Source organism: Callithrix jacchus, chromosome 14 (genome assembly GCF_049354715.1).
Source record: "Callithrix jacchus isolate 240 chromosome 14, calJac240_pri, whole genome shotgun sequence".
NCBI lineage: Eukaryota > Metazoa > Chordata > Mammalia > Primates > Cebidae > Callithrix > Callithrix jacchus.
Genome location: NC_133515.1, coordinates 53,141,770 through 53,168,235, shown reverse-complemented (window position 1 = coordinate 53,168,235; position 26,466 = coordinate 53,141,770). Strand labels below are relative to the sequence as shown.

Below are 26,466 nucleotides of genomic sequence, written 5' to 3'. Positions count from 1 at the left end.
GAGGCTGAGGCAGGTGGATTACCTGAGGTCAGGAGTTCAAGACCAGCCTGTTCAACATGGCAAAACCCTGTCTGAACTAAAAAAACAAAAAATTAGCCAATGAGTGGCAGCACGCACCTATAATGGCAGCTACTTGGGAGGCTGAAGCAGGAGAATCACTAGAACCCAGGAGGTGGAGGTTGCAGTGAGCCGAGATTGCTCCACTGCACTCCAGCCTGGGCAACAAAAGTAAAAGTCCATCTCAAAAACATAAATAAATAAATAAAAATTTAAAAGTTAGACTTGATTCATAAATTCAAATATGAATTTGACAAACATTTACTGAACACCACTATATGCCAGGTACTGCACCAGGGGTTGGAGAGAGAACAATGACTAAGACACAGTCCTGGCCCCTGAAATATACCATCTTGTTTCAGGGTAATCCAGCTTATTTCTAACATTCCCTTTATTCTAAAATTTCATCATGCTTCATTGTTTCTATACTTCTACTTACTTAAGGAAATCCTCTTCTTTTATCTTATTCAAGGCTTTCATAACTGCCATTCTAGTGAATACAGACTATATAGGGTAAAATGAGAAGAAAAGACATTTTATTATCCAGACAAGAAAATGTCAGGGGTAAAACACAGAACATGGTTGGAGAAATTATATCATTTCATATACTTAACAGGGAGAAATACTTAAGCATTTCAAGAAAATAAATAAAACTTACGCATTCATGTCGGTTCTGTAACTGGTATACCTCTGCAACCTTCTCTTCAATCTGGTCTATGTCTACAATAACAGGTAGATCTAGCAGAACAGGTCTCCTTCACTACACTGTCCCACTTCCCTCAAATTATGGTATAATTCAAATATAAAAAATGATGACACTGTAGGAAATGTGATTTAATTTTTTTCCCCTTGACCTCAAGAGGAATTTAGATTGATTCAGCTACCTTTTCTTTCCTACGTCCCTTCAGAGGCTACAGTATGTAATTTAGGAGTTGTCTGCCAGAGTAAGGGGTAAAGCAGAGCCAATCTGCCTGCCCTGGCATCTAGCAACTCAGTAGCAATCACCAGCCACAAAGTAAGCAAATCCACTGTACTGAACAGAAGGGCATCTACAACAAATGTTCCACTTGAGTTTTTTAAGATAAGAAAAGCCAAACTGTATAGTAGACATGCTAGAACTAATTAGCACATATATACATGGCTTACTATGATAAATCACAATTATTTCTTCCATTATGAAAAACTGCATTTGACTGAAAAGGATTACAATGTAGGCAGCTCAACAGTTTATCACCAGTCAAAGGAATGATTTTTTTCAAAACCATATTTTAGGGAACACTATGGCATTCTACAAGGTACCATAGGGTTACAACTGAAAATTTAGTGCCTAATTGATAAGATATGAAATCTTAGACCTGAAAAAATATCTCAAAAGGTCATTCAATTTGCTCCCAGCCATGAGGCAAGAAAATTATACTTGAGACTCTACAACTCCCACTGGCCAAATGGTGTGGTATCTATGATGCTTTAACAAAAATCTCCTTATCCTATTACTTGATGCCTATTATTATATTTCCTCAAGGGTAAATAAAATAAAACTAGATCTTCAATACAGATACATCTTACAGGTTATCTGGACAGAGCTTCCCGACTGGCATGGCAAAGCAGTGGACTATGGTTGTGCCAAGATGTTGATTTCTTTAGTTCACAAGGGCTGTTGAGCAGGGCCTCAAACAGTGGAAACACCAGGCCTGGTGCTGCCAATCTGAAGCAACTCCATCTGTTAACCTCAGGGTGCTGAACAAACATGGTAATGTTCTAGATGTACCATGACAGGAGAAAAGTAGGGAGCTCCTGCTTTAAGCTCAGTCTGCATTTCTAATTATTTCTACACAGGACATTCCGCAAATATTATGATCTTCCCCCCCGGTTCTAAAAGGCCCAGCAATTAGTCAAAGCAAGAGGCAAAACCAACAGATGTATATGTGACAATGAACTTATGTTCTTTTTAACAATCACAACAACAAAATGAATGTCAGTGAAACTAGGAATGCCTGAGTCTGTGTACGAAACCACCTACGAAACTGGAGCATGAAAGATTACCAATATTGTACCACATCATTCTATCCTGACATGATACGAGCTAAAAGTGTATGTTAACTAATTTGATCATTAACATGAAGATCAGCTAACACTAAGATGATAAAGAAGAGTTTTAATAAAATGCTCTTTTTGCAAATGTAGCCCGAAAGAGGCCATTAATTCGGGACTGTCCTAAACAAAATAACTTACTTTAGATTATATATTCTAAACACCAATTTCTACAAAATGGATGTTAGCTGAAAGTTTGGAATGCTGCTGATACTTAACATGGATTTTCCCAGATGATGTAATTTGGGGAATTAAAATCTAGACATTGAATTTATTGAGTAATAGTAACATCACTGAAACACTCTTCTAAATTTAACCTTGTCAGGGAACAATCTAGACATTGATACAGACATGAGGATGTTTGTGTGCTAGCCAGAGGTGAACACTGAAACAGTTGAAAAAAAAATTAATGTAGCAAATGGAAATATTTAGACTGATTCTTAGTATAATAGAGTTGCCATGTTTCTAATACATCTCCTTTTTGTTGGAAATTTGAATATTCAGCTCAGACAAAATTCACTCAAGAGTAAGTAGTGGGAATCCTTCCTTACCTGTTTGTTTTTGGCTGGCTTAAAACAATCTGGGCATTTTGCAGCTCTAAAATAAAATTCAAGTTCATATAAAAGGTTATTGAGTTTATTTTGAGGTGGACATAATTCAAATATATTTTATACAAATGGCTGCTAAACTCAGGTCATCAGGAGCAGAAAAAATGTGTCCCTGTATGAAGTACATTGGTTTGCCCAGGAACCTAAGTTTGAGGGCACATTTTACTTTATTTTTTTTTTGAGGGCACATTTTAAACCTACTAAGATATAACAAGTTCTAAAATGCTTATTAGGAAGAGAAGCAATACTATTTTCATGAAAACCAAACAACATTAACAATTTTACACAATTGACATTGTTGTTTACATGGCAACTTACAGGAAGTGGCAATCCTCAACTGTTTCTGGGTGAGCAAAGACCACACTCACTTCAAACAAGCTCTAAAAATTATAAAGACAGTTTAAAAATGAGCAAAAGGAAACTAACATCTAACAACTTATGAATGGAAATAGAAATTAACTCTCAAAGATTGGCTCAGAAAAGAATGACCAGAAAAACTGGTAATACTACTGCTCTCAAATCAACTTGTTCATAGGGCAGCTATAAAGGAAATCGTTCTTTTGTTTTTTAACTTCTAAAACTCAGTCGCTAGTGATCCTACCAAAATGTTTTAAAATAAATTTGTATACTTTTTGGATAAATGTGTAAATTAGGTGTGAAGGTGAATGAGAATTTACAGAATTGAAAATAAATAATAAAGGAAAGAAATGAAGAATTATTCTGCCAATACTAATATTTGAATTATTAGCAAGGCAAAAAACATACTATTCACATTCCTAAAAACTGGATGAAGCTTCTTTTTAAAGTGCTCAAACACCTTAAAGGATCTGAGTTTTAAAAGCAGATCTTTTTTGTTTTATTACAAAAATGATACACATAAATTATAAAATCAAATACCAAAATGGTTTTCTAATCCCATTCCACTGAAGTAGAACCATTAACAATTTGGTGTTTCTTTCCAGGCATTTTTGTGAATATAAATGTATATGTGTTATATTTTAAGATATGCTTGGGCCGGGCGCGGTGGCTCACGCCTGTAATCCCAGCACTTTGGAAGGCCGAGGAGGGTGGATCACGAGATCAAGAGATCGAGGCCATCTTGGTCAACATGGTGAAACCCTGTCTCTACTAAAAATACAAAAAAAATTAGCTGGGCATGGTGGCGCGTGCCTGTATTCCCAGCTACTCAGGAGGCTGAGGCAGGAGAATTGCCTGAACCCAGAAGGCAGAGGTTGCGGTGAGCCGAGATCGCGCCATTGCACTCCAGCCTGGGTAACAAGAGAGAAACTCCGTCTCAAAAAAAAAAAAAAAAAAGACATGCTTTTAGAAAATTGCTTTGTTTATTATCATGGAAATCTTTTCAACTCTAGGGACTGTCAGACATTTCAGCTGTGGAAAATTTTTTGTAAAAAAAAAAATGCTATAATGAATATCGTTGTACACCAAAAGAAGCATGATTTTATACTTTCACCTCCATGGAGAATATACAAAATTCCATATGGGCGGAGGGGGGAAACTAAAAATGTTATACTATGTTATAATTTTGTCTTTATATTTACTGAGTTCATTGGATATTCAGTAGACCACTTAGCTACTAATGAATCACAATAATGAATAACTTTTTTTTTGCTCATTATTCTAATCTATACAATAATTAAAATGAACAATGCATTCCGTTTATTCAGGAAACTTCACTCAACCAGAATCTACTAGATTATTGCATCTTTTGTTTTCTATTTTCTGTTCTCACTGATATAACATGTAAAATTATTTGTGCTTCAAAACTGAAATTTGAGGTAAAAATATTTTGCATTAATGACTTCCCTAATTTCCAAAGTACTTTCATTACCTCATTTCCTCTTCATACTGTGAAGTAGTTTTATTCTCTATTCTCTCAATATTCAGTTTATAGAACAGAGTGTATTCTTACAGACGGATATATTATTGCATAATTCAGAATGTTTTTTAAAAAAACTATTTAGCTTTAGAAGATAGTTTTGTGATTTTATTTGAATAGGGATGTATCTGATATCCAGGGAATTTCCTTCAAGCAAAATAATGAAGCAATGAGGCCATAATATTAAAATCTAATTTAAGATGACCTTCCCGTTTTCACATCTGGAAGCCTGTTGAGTCTTCCCTGAAATTCAACCCATTTCAGAGACTGAAGTAAGGTCTGCTCTGGAAAAGAGGAATGTTCTGGTTTCAAAAGCAGTTACTGCCTAAAAGTAAACAGGGGGATTTGAGATACCAACAAGGTAGGATTGAGCTCATAGTCACTGTAGTTGAATAGGTTCTATTCATGCATTTGAAAATAAGATTAGCCACAGATAAACCAAAATTAAATACTCCAGAGTTGACTCTACATTTGCTTGCAGTTATTTATATACTGCTTTGTAACAATTGAATTATAAATTCAATTTATAGTTCAATATAAACTATATGTTCCCCCAATTGACCTATAAATACATTAAAGGCAAATATTCATTTCTAACCTTTTAAGGTCAATTAGGGTACCTGGTACCCTTATAAATGTCTTAGGTCACAAAGAAGTCTTACAGGGAAAAAAAGATATGCTTTGACTTCAATTTAAGACTTTTAGAATTTAACATTTTAAAAGCTTAAAAATCCTTCACTGGATTATTTAAAAAGAAGATCCTTTTGGCTAACGAAAACCCTGCCATATAATGAAGTAAAACTAATAAAATCAGAGAATAAAATTAGCAATGCTGTTGACCCAATACCTTTCCATCAATGGGAACACCCAATTCCTCTGAAAACAGGGGGTGAGTTATCCATTTGTAGGCTTCTTTTAGCTGAACTATATCATCTCTTCCCAGCGACAGACTCTGCTTTCTGAATAACATAAAAATTAATTCACTGACATGAAAAACTTCACTTTTTCTATTAAAGGCAAGAATTTATGCAATTATTTTAAAAAATACTGATTGAGTGCCTAGTATGTACCAGGCACTATTCTACACATTAAATAGAAAGCAGAGAACAAAACAGACAAAAATTCCTCACTTTGTGAACCTTATACTCTAGTGGAATCATGGAACTACTTTTTTTTTTTTTTTTTTTTGAGACGGAGTTTCGCTCTTGTTACCCAGGCTGGAGTGCAATGGCGCGATCTCGGCTCACCGCAACCTCTGCCTCCTGGGTTCAGGCAATTCTCCTGCCTCAGCCAGAACTACTTTTTTAATGGCATATAACACAATGTTTAAAGCTTCAAAGTCAAAAGCACACCAATGGGTTTTTCTGAGCTACAATTGCCAGATTCCAGGATTTATACATCAGAAAACAGTAAGATGGGATAGAGATGATTGTTTATTGCTCACAAACTATAAAACTGTGTAGTACAATAATCACATCCACATTTAAAATGCTTATTTTTCCCCTCTTGTTGAAAATGGGGCTTACTTTTGGGAAATCAACATAAAAGTTGTACTTTTTAAAAATTAGTGCTGAAGAAGAAATATTAAATTATAAAGTATGAATGTTCTGAAATGCTCATCAATGTATTATCAGATAAATATCTGAATAAAATTTGACATTCCCCCAAAATACACTCATGAGATAATAAATAGGTTTGGGGAAGTCCCTTTTATAAATTCTAGCTTTAGTTTCTAACCTAAAATAGTGATAGAAAGGAACTTGAAGTAAAAGGGATGAAAAACACGGTGTGGTATTATTAAAACCACTCTGCTCTGCTGAAAACACTGGGATATTACTAACAAACTAACAAGTCCACATCATTCAAATAATTAAAACTTCATACCAGCCTTATGGCTATTTATAGGGCTGCTTTTAATAAAAGAGATGTAAGGACCAACTTATGCAACATCCCTTTTAATGCCCAATTTTCACTGATAGAAATTATTCCTTGTAGGCAATATCCATTGTAATTTAATTCACTGTAATTTAAGACCAAAAGATACTACTAACTACAGGTAAAAAAAAAAAAAAAAAAAGTAGTTAAGCTAATGGCTGAATTTAGTTGATCAGAAAAAAAAAAAAAGAATATGAAGACCACCATTCCTCTAAAAATGCAAAATAAGAAATAATTGATCAAAAAAATAAAATGAGGTAGAGTAAATAGTTGATCTATCCATTCTGTATTCAGCTGAGAATATAACTGGTTACAAAGAGTGCTTTCATGTGCTTTGGAATTGTGATTTAACAATGAAACAGCCAGATAAACTCTACATCTGACAAATAATCGAATTATTTATCTACATTCAAGAACTTATTAAAATACTAAGTGTTTTAGCTTCATAAACTGTACATAATTCTCTGAATATCAGAAACATTTAGGTATTTTTAAAGACTATCCTGATATTGTGTCAACAATCCAACTATTTAACAATATTTGAACAAAATATCACAGTTGAAAGTAAATAATATATGAAAATACATTTTAAAGAATAAAAAGTTGAAATAGAAAACACAAGAACAGAAACTATTTTTAAAATTGTTTAGATTTCTGGAAAGTCCAAAGGGTTGTTACAAAAGCCAATCCCAAAAGTGAGTTAAAACATTACTCATTATGTATTTAAGAAAACTGGTGTTTTAAATCCTTCACAGTCTTTGACATATATTTAGTGCATTTTAGTCTAGTTTAAAAACTTCAACTATAGGTACTTTTTCCCTCCAGATTACAGAGCCAGAGGAAAGTATTAATGAACAGCTTGGAAATCCTAATATATAAGGAAAATATAATACTTAAAATGTCAGATTTCCAATCCTGAAAGTTAAATGTGGCTAATAACTTTCCTAATACAATTTGGGGTAAATATTTTCACAGAAGTCCCTAGCATATACCTGATTGTCCTTTAGAGGGACTAGTTCTCTTTAAGGTAAATTCAGTCCCCATTTCATACTTAGTAACTACATTTCTCCTTCTCTTCTCTGCCTAATAAGTACTTATGAGAATGCCAGTTGCAATCACTTTTGCTGTAGATAAATACAACAACCATTCTAGAGAAAAGATGAACCAGCATATGCAACGCCATTAATTTTTTTTTTTTGTAAATTCTCTAAAGCAATTTCTCCACAAACTTTTCAACCCAGAATGAACTAGGGACACTGAAGAAAAAACCAATGACCTTTCTCTTTTTCCGTTCCATTATCCCTGTATCAGTCAGAACCTTTTGGAAGAACTAAACTTAGTTTAAAATCCTTTGATAAGAAATAATCCAAGAGCAGTGGCTCATGCCTGTAATCCCAGCACTTTGGGAAGCTGAGGGAGATGATCACCTGAGGTCAGGAGTTCGAGACCAGCCTGGCCAACATGGTAAACCCTGTCTCTACTAAAAACACACAAAAATTTAGCTAGGCATGATGGCGTGCATCTGTAATCCTGAGCTACTTGGGAGGCTGAGGCAGGAGAATCACTTGAACCTAGGAGGTGGAGGTTGCAGTTAGCTGAGATTGCACGACTGCACTCCAGCTTGGGCAACAAGAGCAAAACTATGTCTCAAAGAAAAAAAAAGAGAAAGAAAAAAGAAAAGAAAAAGAGTAACTCATAAGCAACATGGATATAAATTGAAAACATTAAGAAAAAGGCAAGCTCTGACTATGCTAGCCAATTTCTAAAAATATAGGATCAAGTTTTATTATTACACCAGAATTTAAAGCATTTGAGACTAATTTAATAAAACCTAACAAACCCCCCAAACCCTATGTAGTTATTGCCGTTTTTTAAATGCAGATATACAATACAAAACAAACAAAAAAGCCAAATTATTTTTATATAAGTCACTTAACCAAGTCTGAAATTCTAAAATAGAAATGTGTACTTCTTCCTGGAGTTTTCTCGCCAGAGCATACAGGTACCTCAAACAGTGAAATGGCCCTTTTTTATACTGGTGGAGAATTTTTAGTTTCAAACTCCAAAATGTTCTGGAGAATTAAAAAAAATTTTTTTAACTCAGTTGACAATCAAATCCTGACTTGAAGGAGGCAATTTAGAGACTTTATCAAACTTACTGTGAATATTCATATGTTTTGTTGCAGAAATATTAATGTTTAATTATGTAGTAGCACCCCACAGCCTATAGGGGAAGGATATGGTATATATGATCTTCAACAACATATTTTACAAATCTAAAAATTCTATATTTCAAGATATTTTTGGCCTCCAGGGGTTTCAGATAAAGGATTGTGAATCTATGTTTTCTATGTCTTACCTACGTGTAAACTCACTGTTGTTCTGCCAGTTATTTACTTTTTATCTTTTATGACATAGTTTTATAGTTTGGTTTCTAAGACCAATATAAAATTTATTTTTAGGCTGGGTGTGGTGACTCACGCCTAGAATCCCAGCACTTTGGGAGGCTGAGGCAGGTGGATCACTTGAGGTCCAGAGTTCGAGACTAGCCTGGACAACATGGTGAAACCCCATCTCTACTAAAAATACAAAAATCAGCTAGGTGTGGTGGTGGGCTCCTGTAATCCCAGTTACTCGCAAGGCCAAGGCAGGAGAATTGCTTGAGCGGGAAGGTGGAGGTTGCAGTGAGCCAAGATAACAACACTACATTCCAGCCTGGGTGACGCCACTGCATTCCAGCCTGGGTGACAGAGCAAGACTCTGTCTCGAAAAATAATAATAAATAAAATTTATTTTTAAAAAATAATTGTCCAAACTATATTATGTAAGTGCCTAATGCATATAAAACATATATTTACATTCATGTTAAAATACACAAAAAAGAATCAGTTTTAATAAACTAATATGCTATGCAAATAAACTAATGAAACAAGGTTGATACCCTAAATTTATACAACAAAAATTGGTTATTTGTGCTAATTTCTCTAGTAGCTAGTGAATGCACTCTAAAAATAGAGATTGTAGTAGTAAAAGTACTTTAAGAACCAGGTAGCTTGTATTTAAGTGGTAGTAAAAATTCCCTACCTAAATTACTTACCCCATTTCCTGTTTTACCAGCAACCATGCAGCATGCTGTAGGCAATTTAGTCACACCCAGAAAGAGAAAAGGAGGAAACATGAAATTAAGTCTCAATATCATTACTGAAGTGCTTAACTAATTTGCTAATCAAACTCCCATCTTTAGGGGATGAGTTAGTATTCAGAAATTTACCAGTGACCTCAGTCTCATTTAAAATCAGAAATGTGGTAAGATTTTATGGTGGCCCAGGAATTCAACAGGGGTATCCCTCTCTCCCCTACAGATTTCTGTTTCTCATTAATGAGGCATGAGTGTTTTTTCTTCTTCTTTCTTTCTTCTTCTTTCTTCTTTTTCTTCTTCCTCCTCCTCCTCTTCTTCTTCCTCTTCCTCTTCTCCTCTCCCTCCTCTCCCTCCTCTCCCTCCTCTCCCTCTCCCTCTCCCTCTCCTTCTCCTTCTCCTTCTTCTTCTTCTGATGCAGTCTCACTCTGTCGCCCAAGCTGGAGTACAGTGGCAGGATCTCAGCTCATTGCAACATCGCTTCCCAGGTTCAAGTGATTCCTCTCCTTCAGTCTCCCAAGTAGCTGGAATTACAGGAGTCCCCCACCACGCTGAGCTAATTTTTGTACTTTTTTTTTTTTTTGAAGACGGGGGAGTCTCACTCTGTTGCCCAGGCTGGAGTGCCATGGTGCGATCTCGACTCACTACAGCCTCCGCCTTCTGGGTTCAAGCAATTCTCCTGCCTCAGCCTTCTGAGTAACTAGGACTACAGATGCGCACCATCACACCCAGCTAATTTTTGTATTTTTTTGTAAAGACAGGGTTTCGCTATGTTGGTCAGGCTGGTCTCAAACTCCTGACCTCGTGATCCACCTGCCTCAGCCTTCCAAAGTGTGGGGATTGGCTGGGCACAGTGGCTCACGCCTATAATCCCACCATTTTGGGAGGCCGAGGCAGGTGGATCACGAGGTCAAGAAATCGAGACCATCCTGGTCAACATGGTGAAACCCCATCTCTACTAAAAATACAAAAAATTAGCTGGGCATGGTAATGCATGCCTGTAATCCCAGCTACTCAGGAGACTGAGGCAGGAGAATTGCCTGAACCCAGGAGGCGGAGGTTTCGGTGAGCCGAGATTGTGCCATTGCACTCCAGCCTGGGTAACAAGAGCAAAACTCCGTCTCAAAAAACAAACAAACAACAACAAAAAAAAAAAAAAAAAACAAAGTGTGGGGATTACAGGTGTGAGCCACCGCGCCCGGCAATTTTATTTTTGGTAGTAACAGGGTTTCGCCAGGTTGGCCAGGCTGGTCTCTGAACTCCTGACCTCAAGTGATCCACCTGCCTTGGCCTCCCAAAGTGCTAGGATTACCTGAGTGAACCACTGCGCCTGGCCCGGATTAAATGAAATTTATGCCAAATGCTTTGCATAGTAAGTGACTGACACTAAGATTTCTGTTTCCTGTTAGACTCCCACAGCTTCACCTTAAAGAAAGGTAATGGTATGTACCCCACAGCACACAGCATTTTGTAAACATGACAGAAACATTGTATAGTCAGTAAAATACCATATGTAGTTTCTGTTTCTATGTTATCACAAAAAAAGGTCATGCTAGTGCCTTAAACTTCTGCCCCATCAGGGCCTGTGCCTCACCGTGTGTCAGGGTTGTGGCAGCATTATATAACCTTGAATATCTGCCTCTCCAGGGCCTGCCCCTCACCTTGTGCCTGAGGCATGGCGGCATAAAGAGGAAGGTAAGAGAGGAAGGGAGAATATTTTCCTATAATCACTGCTTGATATACCACTTTTGACTCCTGCACCACCACCATCTCCTCGCCTCAACCACTTCCCATCTCAATCCTACTTTTCTTCTTTTCCCCAAAGCCTTGGATGTCAGACCTGTGATTAAATGAATATAGCAGCCTGAATCTGGATGTCTCCTCTGATGAATAAAGCTTATGTCAGCCATGTTAAAAAACCCATCAAAATTCTCTTTCCCTACACGGTTGAGAAAAGAGAAACTGAAGTGAGACATAAGAAGAGACCATTTAACTCTAGGTTTTCTCTCTACTTTGGCAATAAAAACTTTTAGATAGCATTAAAAAGGTTGAAGATCTTCTGGGACAAGTCAACAGGGGAAAAGCAAGGACAGACCAGCAAAGATAGAATGAATCTGTGGGGCCAAATTAGGTTGCACAGCTCTATTGCTCCAGTTCCCGGTATTGCTATTTTTATGTTGTGAGTTTTAAGGAAATTGCATTGCATCGTCCAACACTGTAGGTGCTGATGTTTGTTTAGCTCTGAAGGATTTCTTTGGAAATAAGAAGAGGAAATTCTGCAAGTGGGGTGGTGTAGGAGTAGAGGCAGGGAGGGGGATCAGAAAAGACAGAACAGTTACAATAAAGAAAAGGCTCCAGGATAGATAAAATAAATGAAGACAGATATGGCTCAGTCTTGACCTTTTAGTGCCATATGAAGATGAGAGAGAATACATATAGCAACTAAATTTCAGGTAACTCTAGAGTTAATAACATCAGTGAAGCAAGGATCTCAAACATCTGTTGGCAGCCGGGTGTGGCTGAGAAGTGCAAACGTACTTCCCCTTTGAATTTGATTTTAGAGAGCCAGCATCTTCACTGAAACTTTCATGGGGGCCAGGACTTTGTACAGTGAAGCCTCATTCTAAGGATACCTCTGAGTTCCTGCTTTGAGCACAATACAAGTTTCAAGAAATCCAGCACAACTATTAGAGGATAAGGCTGACCTGTGACAACAGCTTCCTTAGAGGACCTGTCCCCACCAACTCTTCTTGCCTGTTGCTATGGAACTCTGTGCCTTTCATCCAAGACTATCATTAGAAATCCACTAGCTCACATACCTAAATCACTTCTAGAAACTTGGCCTATGGACAAAATATCAGCCACAAGACAGAACCAAAACACCAAGTAGGTCAGTGCTCCCATTCAAGTTGCAGTTCTGTTGGCAAACATACATGAACATACAATAAATGTATAAAAACAAAAATGCATGCAAATATGTAATTGTATATACAGATGCAGATATACGCACATGTAGAGTAGACTATTCTATTCAAAGAAGATTTGAAGAATTATAGAAGATGAGTACAGGCATCTTCAAAAATATTTAATTGTTATATGTATATCAGTGGTTCTCTAACAGCTTAGTTAAAAGACCCATTACAGGCCAGGAGCAGTGGCTCAAGCCTGTAATCCCAGCACTTTGGGAGGCCGAGGCGGGTAGATCCCGAGGTCAAGAGATCGAGACCATCCTGGTCAACATGGTGAAACCCCGTCTCTACTAAAAATACAAAAAATTAGCTGGGCATGGTGGCGCGTGGCTGTAATCCCAGCTAGTCAGGAGGCTGAGGCAGGAGAATTGCCTGAACCCAGGAGGCGGAGGTTGCGGTGAGCTGAGATCACGCCATTGCACTCCAGCCAGCGTAACAAGAGCAAAACTCCGTCTCAAAAAAAAATTAAAAAAAAAAAGACCCATTACATTCTTAAAAGTTTTTGAGAAGCTTAAGTAGCTTTTGTTTATGTTGGTCATAGCTATCAATATTTACCATATTAGCAATTAAAACCATAAATTTAAAAAATTAATTCATTAAAAATTAATGACAAAGTAATAAATCCGTTGTGTTAACATAAATAACTTTTCTTGAAAAACATACTTTTCAAACAAAATAACTTAGGGAGAAAACTGATGCTGTGGTACATTTTTGCAAATCTCTTTACGTCTTAAGAGCTGGATTTTCATATCTGCCTCTACATTCACTTTGCTGTGATCACATTCACATAGCCTCTGGAAAACTCCACTGTATACTCTTAAAAGAATGAGAATGAAAAAAGCAAATTATTATAAATTATAAAAATACTTTTGACCTCATGAACACCTTGCAAGGACTTCTAGCGGATGCTAGAGCACATTTTGAGAACTACTACTCTATATGAAAAAGAATTTTGAAGGAAAGTAAAGTAACAAATTATTTATTTATTTAATTAAACAGCTAATATTTAATTGACCCAAGAAGAGGGAAAAAACAGAGAGATCAATAACTTCAAAAAAATAAAAAGGCTGCTAACTTCCTCCAAGTCGCAATGCAGGCATTTGGTCCCAGGACTGCAAGACTCCCTGGCTCCAGCAGGAACTCCCTATACTTATTTCTTTCCTCTCCCCAGAAAAATCTGTCTTCATCTTGATCCCTGAATTCATTCATTCATTTATTCATCATATTTTTTTTTTATTTATTTTTTAGATAGAGTCTCACTTTGTCACCCAGGCTGGAGTGCAGTGGCATAATCTCAGCTCACTGAAACTTCCACCTCCCAGGTTCATGCAATTCTTGTGTCTCAGCCTCCCTAGTAGCTGGGATTACAGGTGCGTGCCACCACACCCAACTAATTTTTGTATTTTTAGTAGAGATAGGTTTTGCCAAGATGGTCTCAAACTCCTGACCTCAAACTCCTGACCTGCATCAGCCTCCCAAAATGCTGGGATTACATGAGAGAGCTACCGTGCCTGGACAGATAGACCAATAACTTTTAATAGAAGAAATTGAAAAAGTAATAAAGACTTACCCTGCTAACCCCTAATATTATCTTATAAGTGAATTTAACAACATTATCAAGAAACAAAAACAGATAATTCCTTTGTGGTTACAATTTTTCAAGCATAAGATAACCTCACAGTTCATTCCACAAGGCTTACATAATCTTATATAAAACCTAATTGCATGATTTAATACCCTAAACAAATATCTATGTATGTAAATATCCTAAATAAAATATTAAGTCAAATTTTCTTTTTATTTTTTTGAGACAGGGTGCACAGCTGGAGCACAGTGGTGCCATCATGACTTACTGCAGCCTCTAACTCCTAGGCTCAAGTGATCCTCCATCTCAGCCAGCTGAATTGTATTCCCTTCAATTCAGCATTTCCAGTTCGAAGAATTTATCAGATAAAAATATAATCCCAAGTAGCTGGGATTACAGGCACACACCACCATGCCTAGATAATTTTCTTTCTTGGTAGAGATGGGTCTCACTATGTTGACCATGCTGGTTTCAAAGTCGTGGCCTTAAGAAAACCTCTTGCCTTGGCCTCCCAAAACTCTGGGATTACAGGCATAAACCACCACACCCAGCCCTTAAATCTAATCGTTATTATAATCAGAATGAAAAATGCTTATTTCAAGAAAACAAAAAAAATTCAACACAAGGAAATTATTAATTTACTTGACTACAAAATAGATAAAGAGAAAAACATAATTATTGAAAATATCCATTTATGATTTTTAACAAAACATACTAAACTTGGAATAGAAGGAAATTGCATTAAATAGATAAAGGGTGGGCCAGGTGTGGTGACTCACGCCTGTAATAATCCCAGCATTTTGGGAGGTGAGGTGGGTAGATCACCTGAGGTCAGGAGTTCAAGACCACACTGACCAACATGATGAAACCCCTTTCTACTAAAAAATAAAAAAATAAAAAATAGCTGGGTATGGTGGCGCATACTGGTAATCCCAGTTACTCTGGAGGCTGAGGCAGGAGAATCTTTTGAACCTGGAAGGCAGAGGTTGCAATGAGCTGCGATTGCGCCATTGCACTCCAGCCTAGGCAACAAGAACGAAACTCCATCTCAAAAAAAAAAAAAAAAAAGATAAAGGATACCTATCAGAATAGAGCTAACAATATACTCAGTATTAAAATATATGCATATGTTACACCTAAATAGACTGTATATATTTAAAAAATAGTAAAAAAGAAATGATGAAAGTATCATTATTTGCAAATAAGGTAAATGCATACCTAGATAATCAACTGAAAAACCACTAGGATTAATAATACAGACCTGTAAGTTAGTCAGTTCCAAGACAAACATTAAACACACACACCTACAAACATACATATATCACTTTCCTAATCGTTTTTTAAGAAAATTATGGGAAGAAGTGATTCCACTCAAATTTCAATTAAAATTAAAAATAAAAAACATTTAAAAACCCAGGAATAAATATAAGAAATATGTGAGAAAAACTATAAAATAATTGAAAGATCAAAATAAAAATTGAAAAAATACAGAGAAATTTGTTCCTAGATGAGAAGTTCCATAAAAATTAGAAACTTATGTTTGTTAAATGACTACAAACAAAGGTAAATGACAAAGACAGGCTGGGAGAAACAGAATTGATAAAAGATTAATAGTCACTATGTCCAAAGAACACTTACTAATCAATTTTAAAAAGCCAAATAACCAGATAATAGAAACCCAAATGGCTAGTAAACATATAAAAAAAAATGTAGACCTTCAGTTGAAAATCAAATAGTACAAATGCAAACTAAAACAAGAAAACCTCTGCATATAGGTTAGAAAATACTGAAGAGTATGATAACTTCCAGTTTGAAAAAGACAGGGGGTTGCAATACACTGCTGTAAACTGGTACCACTTTTTAGGAGGACAATTTGGAAATACCTATCACAATTCTAAATGTGTATTCCCATCAATTTACCAGTTCTAATTCTAAGAATTTATCAGACAAAAATATAGATATACTAGACTCCATATACAAAAATATTCGTTGCAAATTTCATTTATAATAATAAAAACTGAAACTGAAGGTGATCTGAATATCCTTCAACTAGATAAATGAATTGGTTTAAGAAATTCTGATTTAACCACCTGTACAAAAAGCTCATATATGCATATGTGAGCTCTGTAAGTTCTAACATAGCTGAAGGTTGTCAATGGTTGTTGCAACATAAAAGGTCTGCAGAACACGTACGTTTCACTAAAGCAAACAAACCCAAACCATGTGCAGTACATGTATGTATATGTTTATACGTACATAGCAAAAAGTCTAGAAAGAGATTACCAAAATGGTACTCCAGAAAATGGGAAGTAGGAAAGAGGAAGAGAAAGAGAGACAAATGTTAACTTTACATACTTCTGAGTTGTTTAACATTTTCAGTAAACATGTGCTGCTTTTATAATTTAAAAAAGAAAAAATTTAAATGTAATATTGTGAATCCTTTTCAGAAATTTAAAGATTATTTTATGAACTTACAACCAATTATCTAAGCTGTCTTTTGTATAACAGTAAGTTTCCTAAAATGAATTATATCTGTTTATTATCAAATCAATTTACTAAAAAAAATTAAAAGTAATATTAGATCACAAAATTTTAAAGTGTCACATAGTATATTTGCTTGAGTACTATTAGTTTGAGGAATCCTCATTTAAATATTATCTAATAGTTTGAGATCTATTTTATTTTAAAAGGCACTATATTTTTAGGAACCTTGCTGCTTCACTATTCCCTCTCAGCAATGAAAAACAGAGGAACAGTACAAAACAGTTTCTATCTGGGCCAAGAATAAATTTTTACTTTTGATTTTTATTTATTTATTTATTTATTTTTTGAGACAGTTTCGCTCTTGTTACCCAGGCTGGAGTGCAATGGTGCAATCTCGGCTCACCGCAACCTCCGCCTCCTGGGTTCAAGCAGTTCTCCTGCCTCAGCCTCCCAAGTAGCTGGGATTACAGGCATGCGCCACCATGCCCAGCTAATTTTTTTTTTTTTGTATTTTTAGTAGAGACGAGGTTTCACCATATTGACCAGGATGGTCTCGATCTCTTGACCTCGTGATCCACTTGCCTCGGCCTCCCAAAGTGCTGGGATTATAGGTGTGAGCCACCGCGCCTGGCCCTTAAATTTTTACTTTTGAAAAATGTATAGGTTTTTTGAAATTTATTATTTCTACAAGGAGTTTCTACTAAAGATGAATTTTTTTTCTCTTTATTTTTGAGACAGGGTCTCACTGTGTTGCCCAAGCTGGAGTGCAGTGGCATGATCTCGGCTCACTACAACCTCTGATTCCTGAGTTCAAGCAATTCTCATGTTTTAGCCTCCCAAGTAGCTGGGATTAAAGGCATGTGCCACCATATCTAGCTAATTTTTGTATTTTTAGTAGAGATGGGGTTTCACCACATTGGCCAGGCTAGTCTTGAACTCCTAGACTCAAGCAATCTGCCCACCTAGCCTACTAAAGTGCTGGGACTACAGGTGTAAGCCATCATGCTGAACCTTTTATCTTCTTTTTTATTCCTCAGTATCTTACTTGGGTGGGGTCATATCTAATGGGTTTCCTCTAGGTTGTGTCTGTAATCCTTCAGAAATATGTTCATAAGATTAGAACACTTGTTATAGGAGAAACTGGACTTTATATTACCATCAAAAAAATTTTCTTGTACTTTTGCATCAGGGAAATCAAAGAAAATGCATTAAAAATACCTACTAGGCTGGGCACAGTGGCTCACACCTGTAATCCCAGCATTCTGGGAGGCCGAGGCAGGTGGATCACGAGGTCAAGAGAACAAGACCATCCTAGCCAAAAATACAAAAATTAGCTGGGCATGGTGGTGAGCACCTGTAGTCCTATCTACTTGGGAGGCTGAGGCAGGAGAATTGCTTGAGCCTGGGAGGCAGAGGTTGCAGTGAGCTGAGATTGCACCACTGCACTCCAGTCTGGTGACACAGTGAGACTCCATCTCAAAAAAAAAAAAAAGTACCTACTAATTCAGAATGTGTGATGTTTTTGAATGGCTTGGGGAGGATTTTCCTTTCTTTAGAAAATACTTCCTAGATTGATAGATCAGTAACACAAAACAGATACTCAGGGGCAACGCTTTAAGAAGAACGTTTTTTAAAAAAACAGTTTTAAAGAACTCTCACGTATATTTTTAAAGACTGTATAATTAATATGCAAATTACAAATTTGGTTTTATCTATTCATTAAAAGATAACTCCAAGGATTCTTTCAAGCTAAAATTTAATGAATGGACTAGGTTGACCTAGTTTAACTTACTACATGTATTTGAATGTAACAAAATTACCTGTTTTTAAATTTTCTATATTTTATTTTCATTTCAAAGAGAAGTTACCCATTTCTTTGAATGTAAACCTTATTCTCCATAAATGCAATAGCTAAATTTTAGAGGTATTATGATATCGAATGGATGTCTTAAAACTGTGAAATACAAGCCCCATATATCATAATCTTATTTTTAAAGAAAAGTCTCCCTAAAACTTATTTAATTTTGCACTTTTCTTAAAACTATACGAATTTTCCTAAACCTACACGAAAAACAGGTTATATTTTGCACTTTTCCTAAAACTATACGAAAAACAGGTTATATGTCAAGCTATTGATATTTAAGTCTTTCTAAATTTATTAAAGCAACAAACTAAAAACTTCAATCAAAGTCCTTCCAATATAAACAGTAAACTCTTGAATCTGCCATTTTAGTGTGCCTGCCATCTCCTTTTCTTTCCAGGGACTTGCCTAAGTAGTATCAGAACCAGAATGGGAAGAAGGTCATAAAGTATCCCAAACAAAGCAAGGGATTCTGAGACAGAAAGAACTGGGTTCAAGCTGTCCCTCCTACTTAGCCAGCCAGTGATTTAGAGCAAGTTCCGTGCCCTTTGGGTGCTTCTTTACTCATTTAGAAGACAGGAAAAATGAGGTTTCTTGTATAATTAGAAGTTTAAATGAGACAGTTTATGAAAATGTTAATTGTTTTTATAGTACAGGTCTTCTGACTCTCTGTTCGGTAATTCAAAAAATAAATTAAGTTGCTTTTTTTTTTTTTTTTTTTTTTTGAGATTGAGTCTCACTCTGTTGCCCAGGCTGGAGGGCAATGACAAAATCTCGGCTGACTGCAACCTCCACCTCCCAGGTTCAAGCAATTCTCCTGCCCCAGCCTCCTGAGTAGCTGGAACTACAGGTGGGTGCCACCACGCCTGGCTAATTTTTTGTATTTTTAGTAGCGATGGGGTTTCACTGTGTTAGCCAGGATGGTCATCCAGGTTGGAGTGCAATGGCTCAATCTTGGCTAACTACAGTCTCAACTTTCTGGGCTCAAGCAATCCTCCTACCTCAGCCTCTTGAATAGCTGGGACTACAGGCATGCACCACCATGCCCAGCTAATATTTTATTTTTTTGTAGACATGAGAGTACCAATTTAATTAGTACTGTTAAGAGTAAAGGAAAAAACTTTAAATACGTAACTTCTAAGATAATGATATATGTAAAAGGATAAAATTAAAACAGAAAAATAATTCAAAATAATTCTTATTATCCCTAATTCTATTCAGCATTGTACTAGAAAGCCTAGCCAATGCAACAAGGCAAGAAAAAAGAAATGAATATCATGAAGATTGGAGGGAAAAAGTCATTGTGTGTGGACCATATGATCTCTAATTTAACAGGGGTAGGGGGCACCTCTGTGGGGCCAGACCAATAAAGCAGTAACTGAAATATCAGCTGCTGCATGTCATCTAAGAAATAAGTTGCAGATTGAATGTTACTCAATAGAAGTACCTTTTTTTGAGACAGGGTTTCACTCTGTCACCCAGGCTGGAGTGTTATGGTGCAATCTCTGCTCACTGCAATCTCCACCTCCTGAGTTCAAGCAATTCTCTTTCCTCAGCTTCTGAGTAGCTAGGACTACAGATACCTGCCACCACATCCAGCTAATTTTTATATAATTTCAGTAAAGACAGGTTTTTGCCATGTTGACCAGGCTGGTTGTGAACTCCTGGCCTCAAGTGAGTCACCTGTCTTGGCCTCCCAAAATGCTGGGATTACAGGCCTAAGCCACTGTACCCAGCCAGAGATACCTTAATATATGTCTACACTTTTAAAAAAAATGTTCTGGAATACAAATTTAGCCTTCATGCCTAGTTACTGATATGCTTAATAGGGCATGAGTGAACATGCCTACTCCATGATAGGTCATGGATTTTTGTGATGCTTTTAATATATGAAATCACTAAAATCACCACCTCATAATTTCTAATATGAATTTCTAGTGATGATACTAAAAAAAAATCAGATAATCAGTACACATAACACCCCAGCCTCACAGAAAATTTAAATCCTGGATATGAACTGAAATCTATGCTTCATATTTATGCTTCTTTATATAAGACTAAAAGGATTATCTGTGTTGATACCTTTGCATCTATTTTATTATTTCATTTCCTTTTATATGCTTCATGACTGTATTTAAATAAAACCCATTTTGTTTTTTTCCCCACGCAAGTTAGTTCCCCTCACATTATCTTTACTCAGCTACTGGCAGTAACATTTTAACAACCACCTTAGAGAGAAACTTAAGATTCCACCAGAAAAAAGAATCAAGAGTTTCAATCATACTCAATACCGCAACATTTACTAATACAAGTAGCTTGCAAATTATAAATTAATGAAAGCAATATTTAACTCTTTAATTTGCCATACATATAATTTTTAAAGATAACAAACCATCCTCTGCAAGTACCAGCTGGGCACTCTTGCCCTGGCTCTGGAGACTGCCATATATCCAGCTGATCTCTGACACACTAATTGTGAAACCAAAAGCTACATGCGATAAAAAGGAAGGTGAAATGACAATCCAATGCTCAACTACGGTTTTTTACATCAGAGCTTTATAAATTATAAAAGTGTCCCAGTTGACTGGAAAGTACGTTTTACATTAAGATAAACTGGATAACTCTGTATAATAAACATAAAGGCAAGGAGAAAGATACTCAGGTTTTTTTAAGACAAAATTCCCAGCTAAACATTTCCACCTGGGGCCTTGAATAATATCTAGTCTAGAAAATATATCCACTTAGTATTGAACCTATATTAATATCAGTGAGGAAAAATAGGTTCAGTTTTATTTAAAAGGGAAGATTTGTAAAAATAACTTTCAATATTTGGAGCAGTAAAACCTAATTTTAAAAAGGAGAAGCAGCTAAAGCACTGCGATTAATCAACACTTCTTAACTGACAAATCTGACCAAAAACTATTTTGCTGGTCCTTCCTTTCGCTTGGAGGGAAGAAAGTAGTAGTACTATTTCTTAAGAAAGAGGTTTCTGACAATGAGGTTGGATATGTCTGACTTCAAGGTAGCACCTGGCACCTAGCCCCCTCTTCTTGGACATTTGGACATATCCATGACAAAGGATATGGCTGAAAACTTTATTGGAACTTCCAACTCCAATTAAGGAATTTCACCATAATTCATCATCATACACACAAGCATCAATCTTCCTAAGAGCAAAAAAAAAAAAAAGTTAAAAGTAGCTCCTCACAAAAATGACTTGAAATTCCTGTATTAATAGGTAGTGTAATAAAATATTTCACCCAAAACATCTTTTGCACCTATTCCAGTCATCTGATAACAAAACCTGAACACATATGTGATGAGAAAGGGCTAAAATTATAATTTAACTTTTATTTCTGAAGTTATCATTTCAGAGTACCACAAAATAAACTGGTGGTTTACTATTACTCTTATTAAATTATTATACTTGTGAAATAATTATGAGAGTTCTAGTTTCATATTTTTACCAAGAATCCTTTCCCTAAACTTGAAGATACTGCATCATTTGGAAAAAGATAATACTAAGATCAAAACCTAAGCTAAGTCCCTCTTATAACACAGAAAGACAATGACCCTTTTGAAATCTGACCAAGGCTGGGTGCGGTGGCTCATACCTGTAATCTCAGCACTTTGGGAGGCCGATGTGGGCAAATCACCTGAGGTCAGGAGTTTGAGGCCAGCCTGGCCAACAAGGCAAAACCCAGTCTCCACTAAAAATACAAAAAATCAGCTGGGCAAGGTGGCAAGTGCCTGTAATCCCAGCTACTTGGGAGGCTGAGGCAGGAGAATCGCTTGAATCCTGAAGGTGGAGATTGCAATGAGCCAAGATTGCGCCACTGCACTCCAGCCTGGACAATGGAGTGAAACTGCCTAAAAAAAAAAAAAAAGCAGAAACTTTGGAGTTTAACAGATCAGAGCTCAAATCCTTGCTCTGCTATCTATCAGCAATGTGACCTTCAGCTTCAATTTCATCATCTGTAACATGGAGATGATAACACCACCTACTTTAAGGAGTTGTGATTATTAAATGAAAGAGCACATGCAGCACACTCTGTCACAAAAATATTCAATAACTGTTGGTGGCTTATTTTCCTCACAAAGGTATTTTATCTTGCTGCTTCTAAAATATAGCTACACATTATGGTGGTGTGGCTGTTTTACATATAAACAATTGCTTTATATACATATGCATACATACATATACGTTTCTTATCACTGTTCTGAATAATTTTTCAAAAACAATCATATCTTAGTAAGCTAGAATTACTAGGTCTAAAACACAGTGGTTGTATCAGAAAAAAAGGACAGTTCTGTACAACAACAAATAAAAGCTGACCTGAAATAGGCAAGAGTCTAAATTAGAAGTTCTCTTTTCTGGCAACTTAATCTACTCAGCCACATGGTCCTAAATATTAATAGTTTAATAAGGATCTCTACAGTTAGAAGGTAGCAATGTGCTAATATGTTGCATTTCACAGGGAAATCGTTTTAAAGAAAAAGGATGTGTTTCATCTTGTATTCTATTTCATTTTGCTATATATCATTCCTCATTGTAAATTTTAAAGACATCAAATGTGACAATTCATAAGAATAAGACCATACACATTTTTAAAAGAAACTTCAAATCTTTGAGGCTATCTCATGTTCTTAATGCACTTGCTCTCCATCACCTACACTGCTGGATGAGCCATAGTAACTTCTTTTCTTTCTTGCTTCCTCCTCCATTATACTTAGGTGGGTTCAGTCCAGAGAATAAGCAATGCCATAAAGAGATGCATCTTTAAGCATTTAAATATATGTCTGGATAACCTGCCAACTGCAATCCTGAATCCAACATACATTATATTATTGTGGTGGTCTTTAGAATTAGACTTGCTTATAATCCTGCTTGACTATGGCTTCCTACTCGCAGGAATGTGACTTGTTCCTCCTTGCTGCATGCCGCAGTGACTTGGGGACTAGGAGCTTTATTTGTTGGGTTTCTTGTGCCAGCACCCCAATAATGAGTTATTAGAGCTCTTCAATATCTGCTCTGACTCTTTGATAGCTGGACTTCAGATTGTACATATCAACCAGGGCTTGGGTTCTATACAGACCTTGAGTAATTACATGTCACTCATTCTTTCTCCCTTGGAACACATCTCAGTGGTGCATCGAGTAACAGAGTCCTAAACCTGTACCTGCACCCATGTCTACTCTCATATACTCCTTAACACAGCAGCTCTGCCTGGATTCATCACTCTGGTGATTCTCTGACCTTTAGTGATGTTCATGAGTATGTATGGCTTAATAAGGGAGTAGTTAAGAAAAGGCAATACCCATGGAGCCAAGGCAGTCAGGTAAATAAAACATATGTAAATATACAAGATGTAGAGATGGTGTGGTTTAAAAAAAAACTTAAAAAGCAACAGCAGCATGAAGCAGGGAGGCATATCCAGATTCCAATAAATGGAACACACTGGGTAAATCACATAACCTCTATGGGCCTTGGTTTTCTCCTCTTTAAATGAGGATGAGTGTGATGACTACTGAAGTGGTCTCAATCTGTGAAGCTGAAAAAAATTACCCACACATAGCATATCTTCTTTCCAATCTACAGATACTACCCATTAACTGTCAGAGATTAAAAGGGGATCCCTTATAAACAAAGGCTGGAAACTCCTGGACTCTCAATCAGACATTCCCAATGGGTGTAAATGAGTTTACACTTGGGTGGTGGTTTGACTAAGACTCTGACAAATCACAACCATATATACATTGACGTTTTTCAGTAAGTGCCATAAAAAGCTGGGGAGTCCTGCTCTAGCTGATCACCAAGATCTCATATAGATCTGATTCCATGATTCTAATAACACAGACTTTCATACAACAGTGTTACATTCACAAAAGCAAGTTCTTAGAGATATCTTTTATAAGATAGGGTATACTGCTGCATGAACACACTCATTTCTTGTGGATGGTTTTAAAAGTGGCAGCCTGTGTACCTAAAACTAGCAAGGTTACTATATACTCCCCAACCCACTCATGAAAAGTCTACTGAAAGATTCTTAAGGGGCAGTTCTTAAAAGAACTAAGACTCAAAAGCATTTAACTTTTACAAGAACTTAGTGGAATGCTCTTTTCCCATAAATGCGAATTTAGCCTAATATTAGCATATATCTGGGACATTCATTCTGTAGTAGTTTTGTGTGGCATTGTGGTGTAGAAGTTTAGAGGAATCAAACTTGTTTTGCATGGAAAAGTGGACCATATAGGAACTGAAGGGAGTTTTAAACTAATCCAACCAAAAATCAGGGGTATAAATTCTGAAAACTCCTTAGTAAGCTCAGAAAAGGCTTGTTGAATGAAATGGATCTTGGGTTGGTCCTAAATGAGACAGAACACACAGATTTAGGAAGAGTGCCTGTCATACAAAATAAAAATTGAGAAACCATGCAAAAATGGACAAAAAGCAGAAAATACACATGCTAAATCAGAAAGCTGAGTTAATGAACAAAGATAGCCAGCTCAGGCCTGCACACACAATACATATATTTAGCTCTCTATACTTGAAGTTAAGGAAGTGTTGTTACATTTTATTTATGAACTAAATATAATTAGAAAAAATATTGTCCTTTAGAAAAAGTAAGAACAACAATCAATAACAGAAGGGAAATTACCAATTAAGAAAGATTCTAGGACTAATGGCTTAAGAATTTAAGAGGCCTCTATAAATACAAAATTTTTAGTATGTGCATTTTTAAGACAAAGGAATTCACTGTTTTCTTCAGATTCTGAATGAGATCAATAATCTGAAATTAGTCAAGAATCTACAGATTTAAGTAAAAATCCAAAGCCATTCGAATATCCAATCTTCAGAATTTAAGACGACAATTTCAGGCCGGTTACAGTGGCTCACGCCTGTAATCCCAGCACTTTGGGAGGCTGAGGCAAGTGCATCACCTGAGGTCAGGAGTTCAAGACCAGCCTGACTAACATAGCAAAACCCCGTCTCTACTAAAAATACAAAAATTAGCTGGGCGTGGTAGTATGCACCAGTAGTCGCAGATACTCCGGGAGGCTGAGGCAGGAGAATCGCTCGAACCCAGGAGGCGGAGGTTGCAGTGAGCTGAGATTGTGCCACAGCACGCCAGCCTGGGTGGCAAAGCAAAGCCCTGTCTCAAAAAAAAAAAAAAAAAAAAAGAAGACAATTTCTTAAATTAAAAAAATGCTACTACCGAAATTGTTCCAATTTTAGTATATGTGCTGCCGAAGCGAGCCTGCTACTACAGAAATTGTACTGCTGTCTGTGGCCATACCACCCTGAATATGCCTGATTTCGCCTGATCTCAGAAGCTAAGCAGGGTCAGGCCTGGTTAGCACTTGGATGAGCAGAAATGGTACTCCTTTATTCTTAGCTCATTTTCTAGGGTTGTATATAATTTGTAGTACTTACGGCAAAGTATGAAGATATAAAGTATAGTGAATGATAGGAAAAAGTTTTTATTTGACAAAACTCTAACCATATCAAGTTGCATATTGAGAAGTAGGTGTTTCATCCAAAGTAACACTTAAAAGATAATATATAAATTTAATGTCAATGGACTAAGCAAACTGTTTCCCATACACTACCCATTAGAAGGGACCAATAAATCAAACTGATAGTACAATATTGCCCTCTACTGGACTCAACTAGTAAAGATGAACCTAAAAGAACTAAAACTGAAAAGCATTTAGCTTTTAGAAGGAGTTAATGGAATACTCTTTTCCCATAAATACAAATTTAGCCTAATATTAGCATATGTCTGGGACATTCATTCTATAGTTTTTGTGTGGCATTACAGTATAGAAGTTTAGATGAATC

At 36.3% G+C, this 26,466-nt stretch overlaps 1 protein-coding gene across 13 annotated transcripts in view; it reads right to left on the bottom strand.

The window, feature by feature from the left end:
* Positions 1 to 26,466, bottom strand: part of PUS10 (pseudouridine synthase 10) — a 66,976-nt gene that overhangs the window by 22,922 nt on the left and 17,588 nt on the right. For all 13 annotated transcript variants that reach the window (XR_013526597.1, XR_013526598.1, XM_008980652.5 and 10 more), the window contains exons 5-9: positions 9,686 to 9,720; positions 5,501 to 5,612; positions 3,075 to 3,136; positions 2,700 to 2,745; positions 497 to 561 (exon numbers count right to left, since the gene is read on the bottom strand). Coding sequence is in view for 11 of the 13 variants with exons in the window: in XM_008980652.5 (XP_008978900.3) it covers positions 497 to 561; positions 2,700 to 2,745; positions 3,075 to 3,136; positions 5,501 to 5,612; positions 9,686 to 9,720 (320 nt within the window). In the remaining 2 variants the exon portion in view is untranslated. The remainder of the gene's footprint in view (positions 1 to 496; positions 562 to 2,699; positions 2,746 to 3,074; positions 3,137 to 5,500; positions 5,613 to 9,685; positions 9,721 to 26,466) is intronic.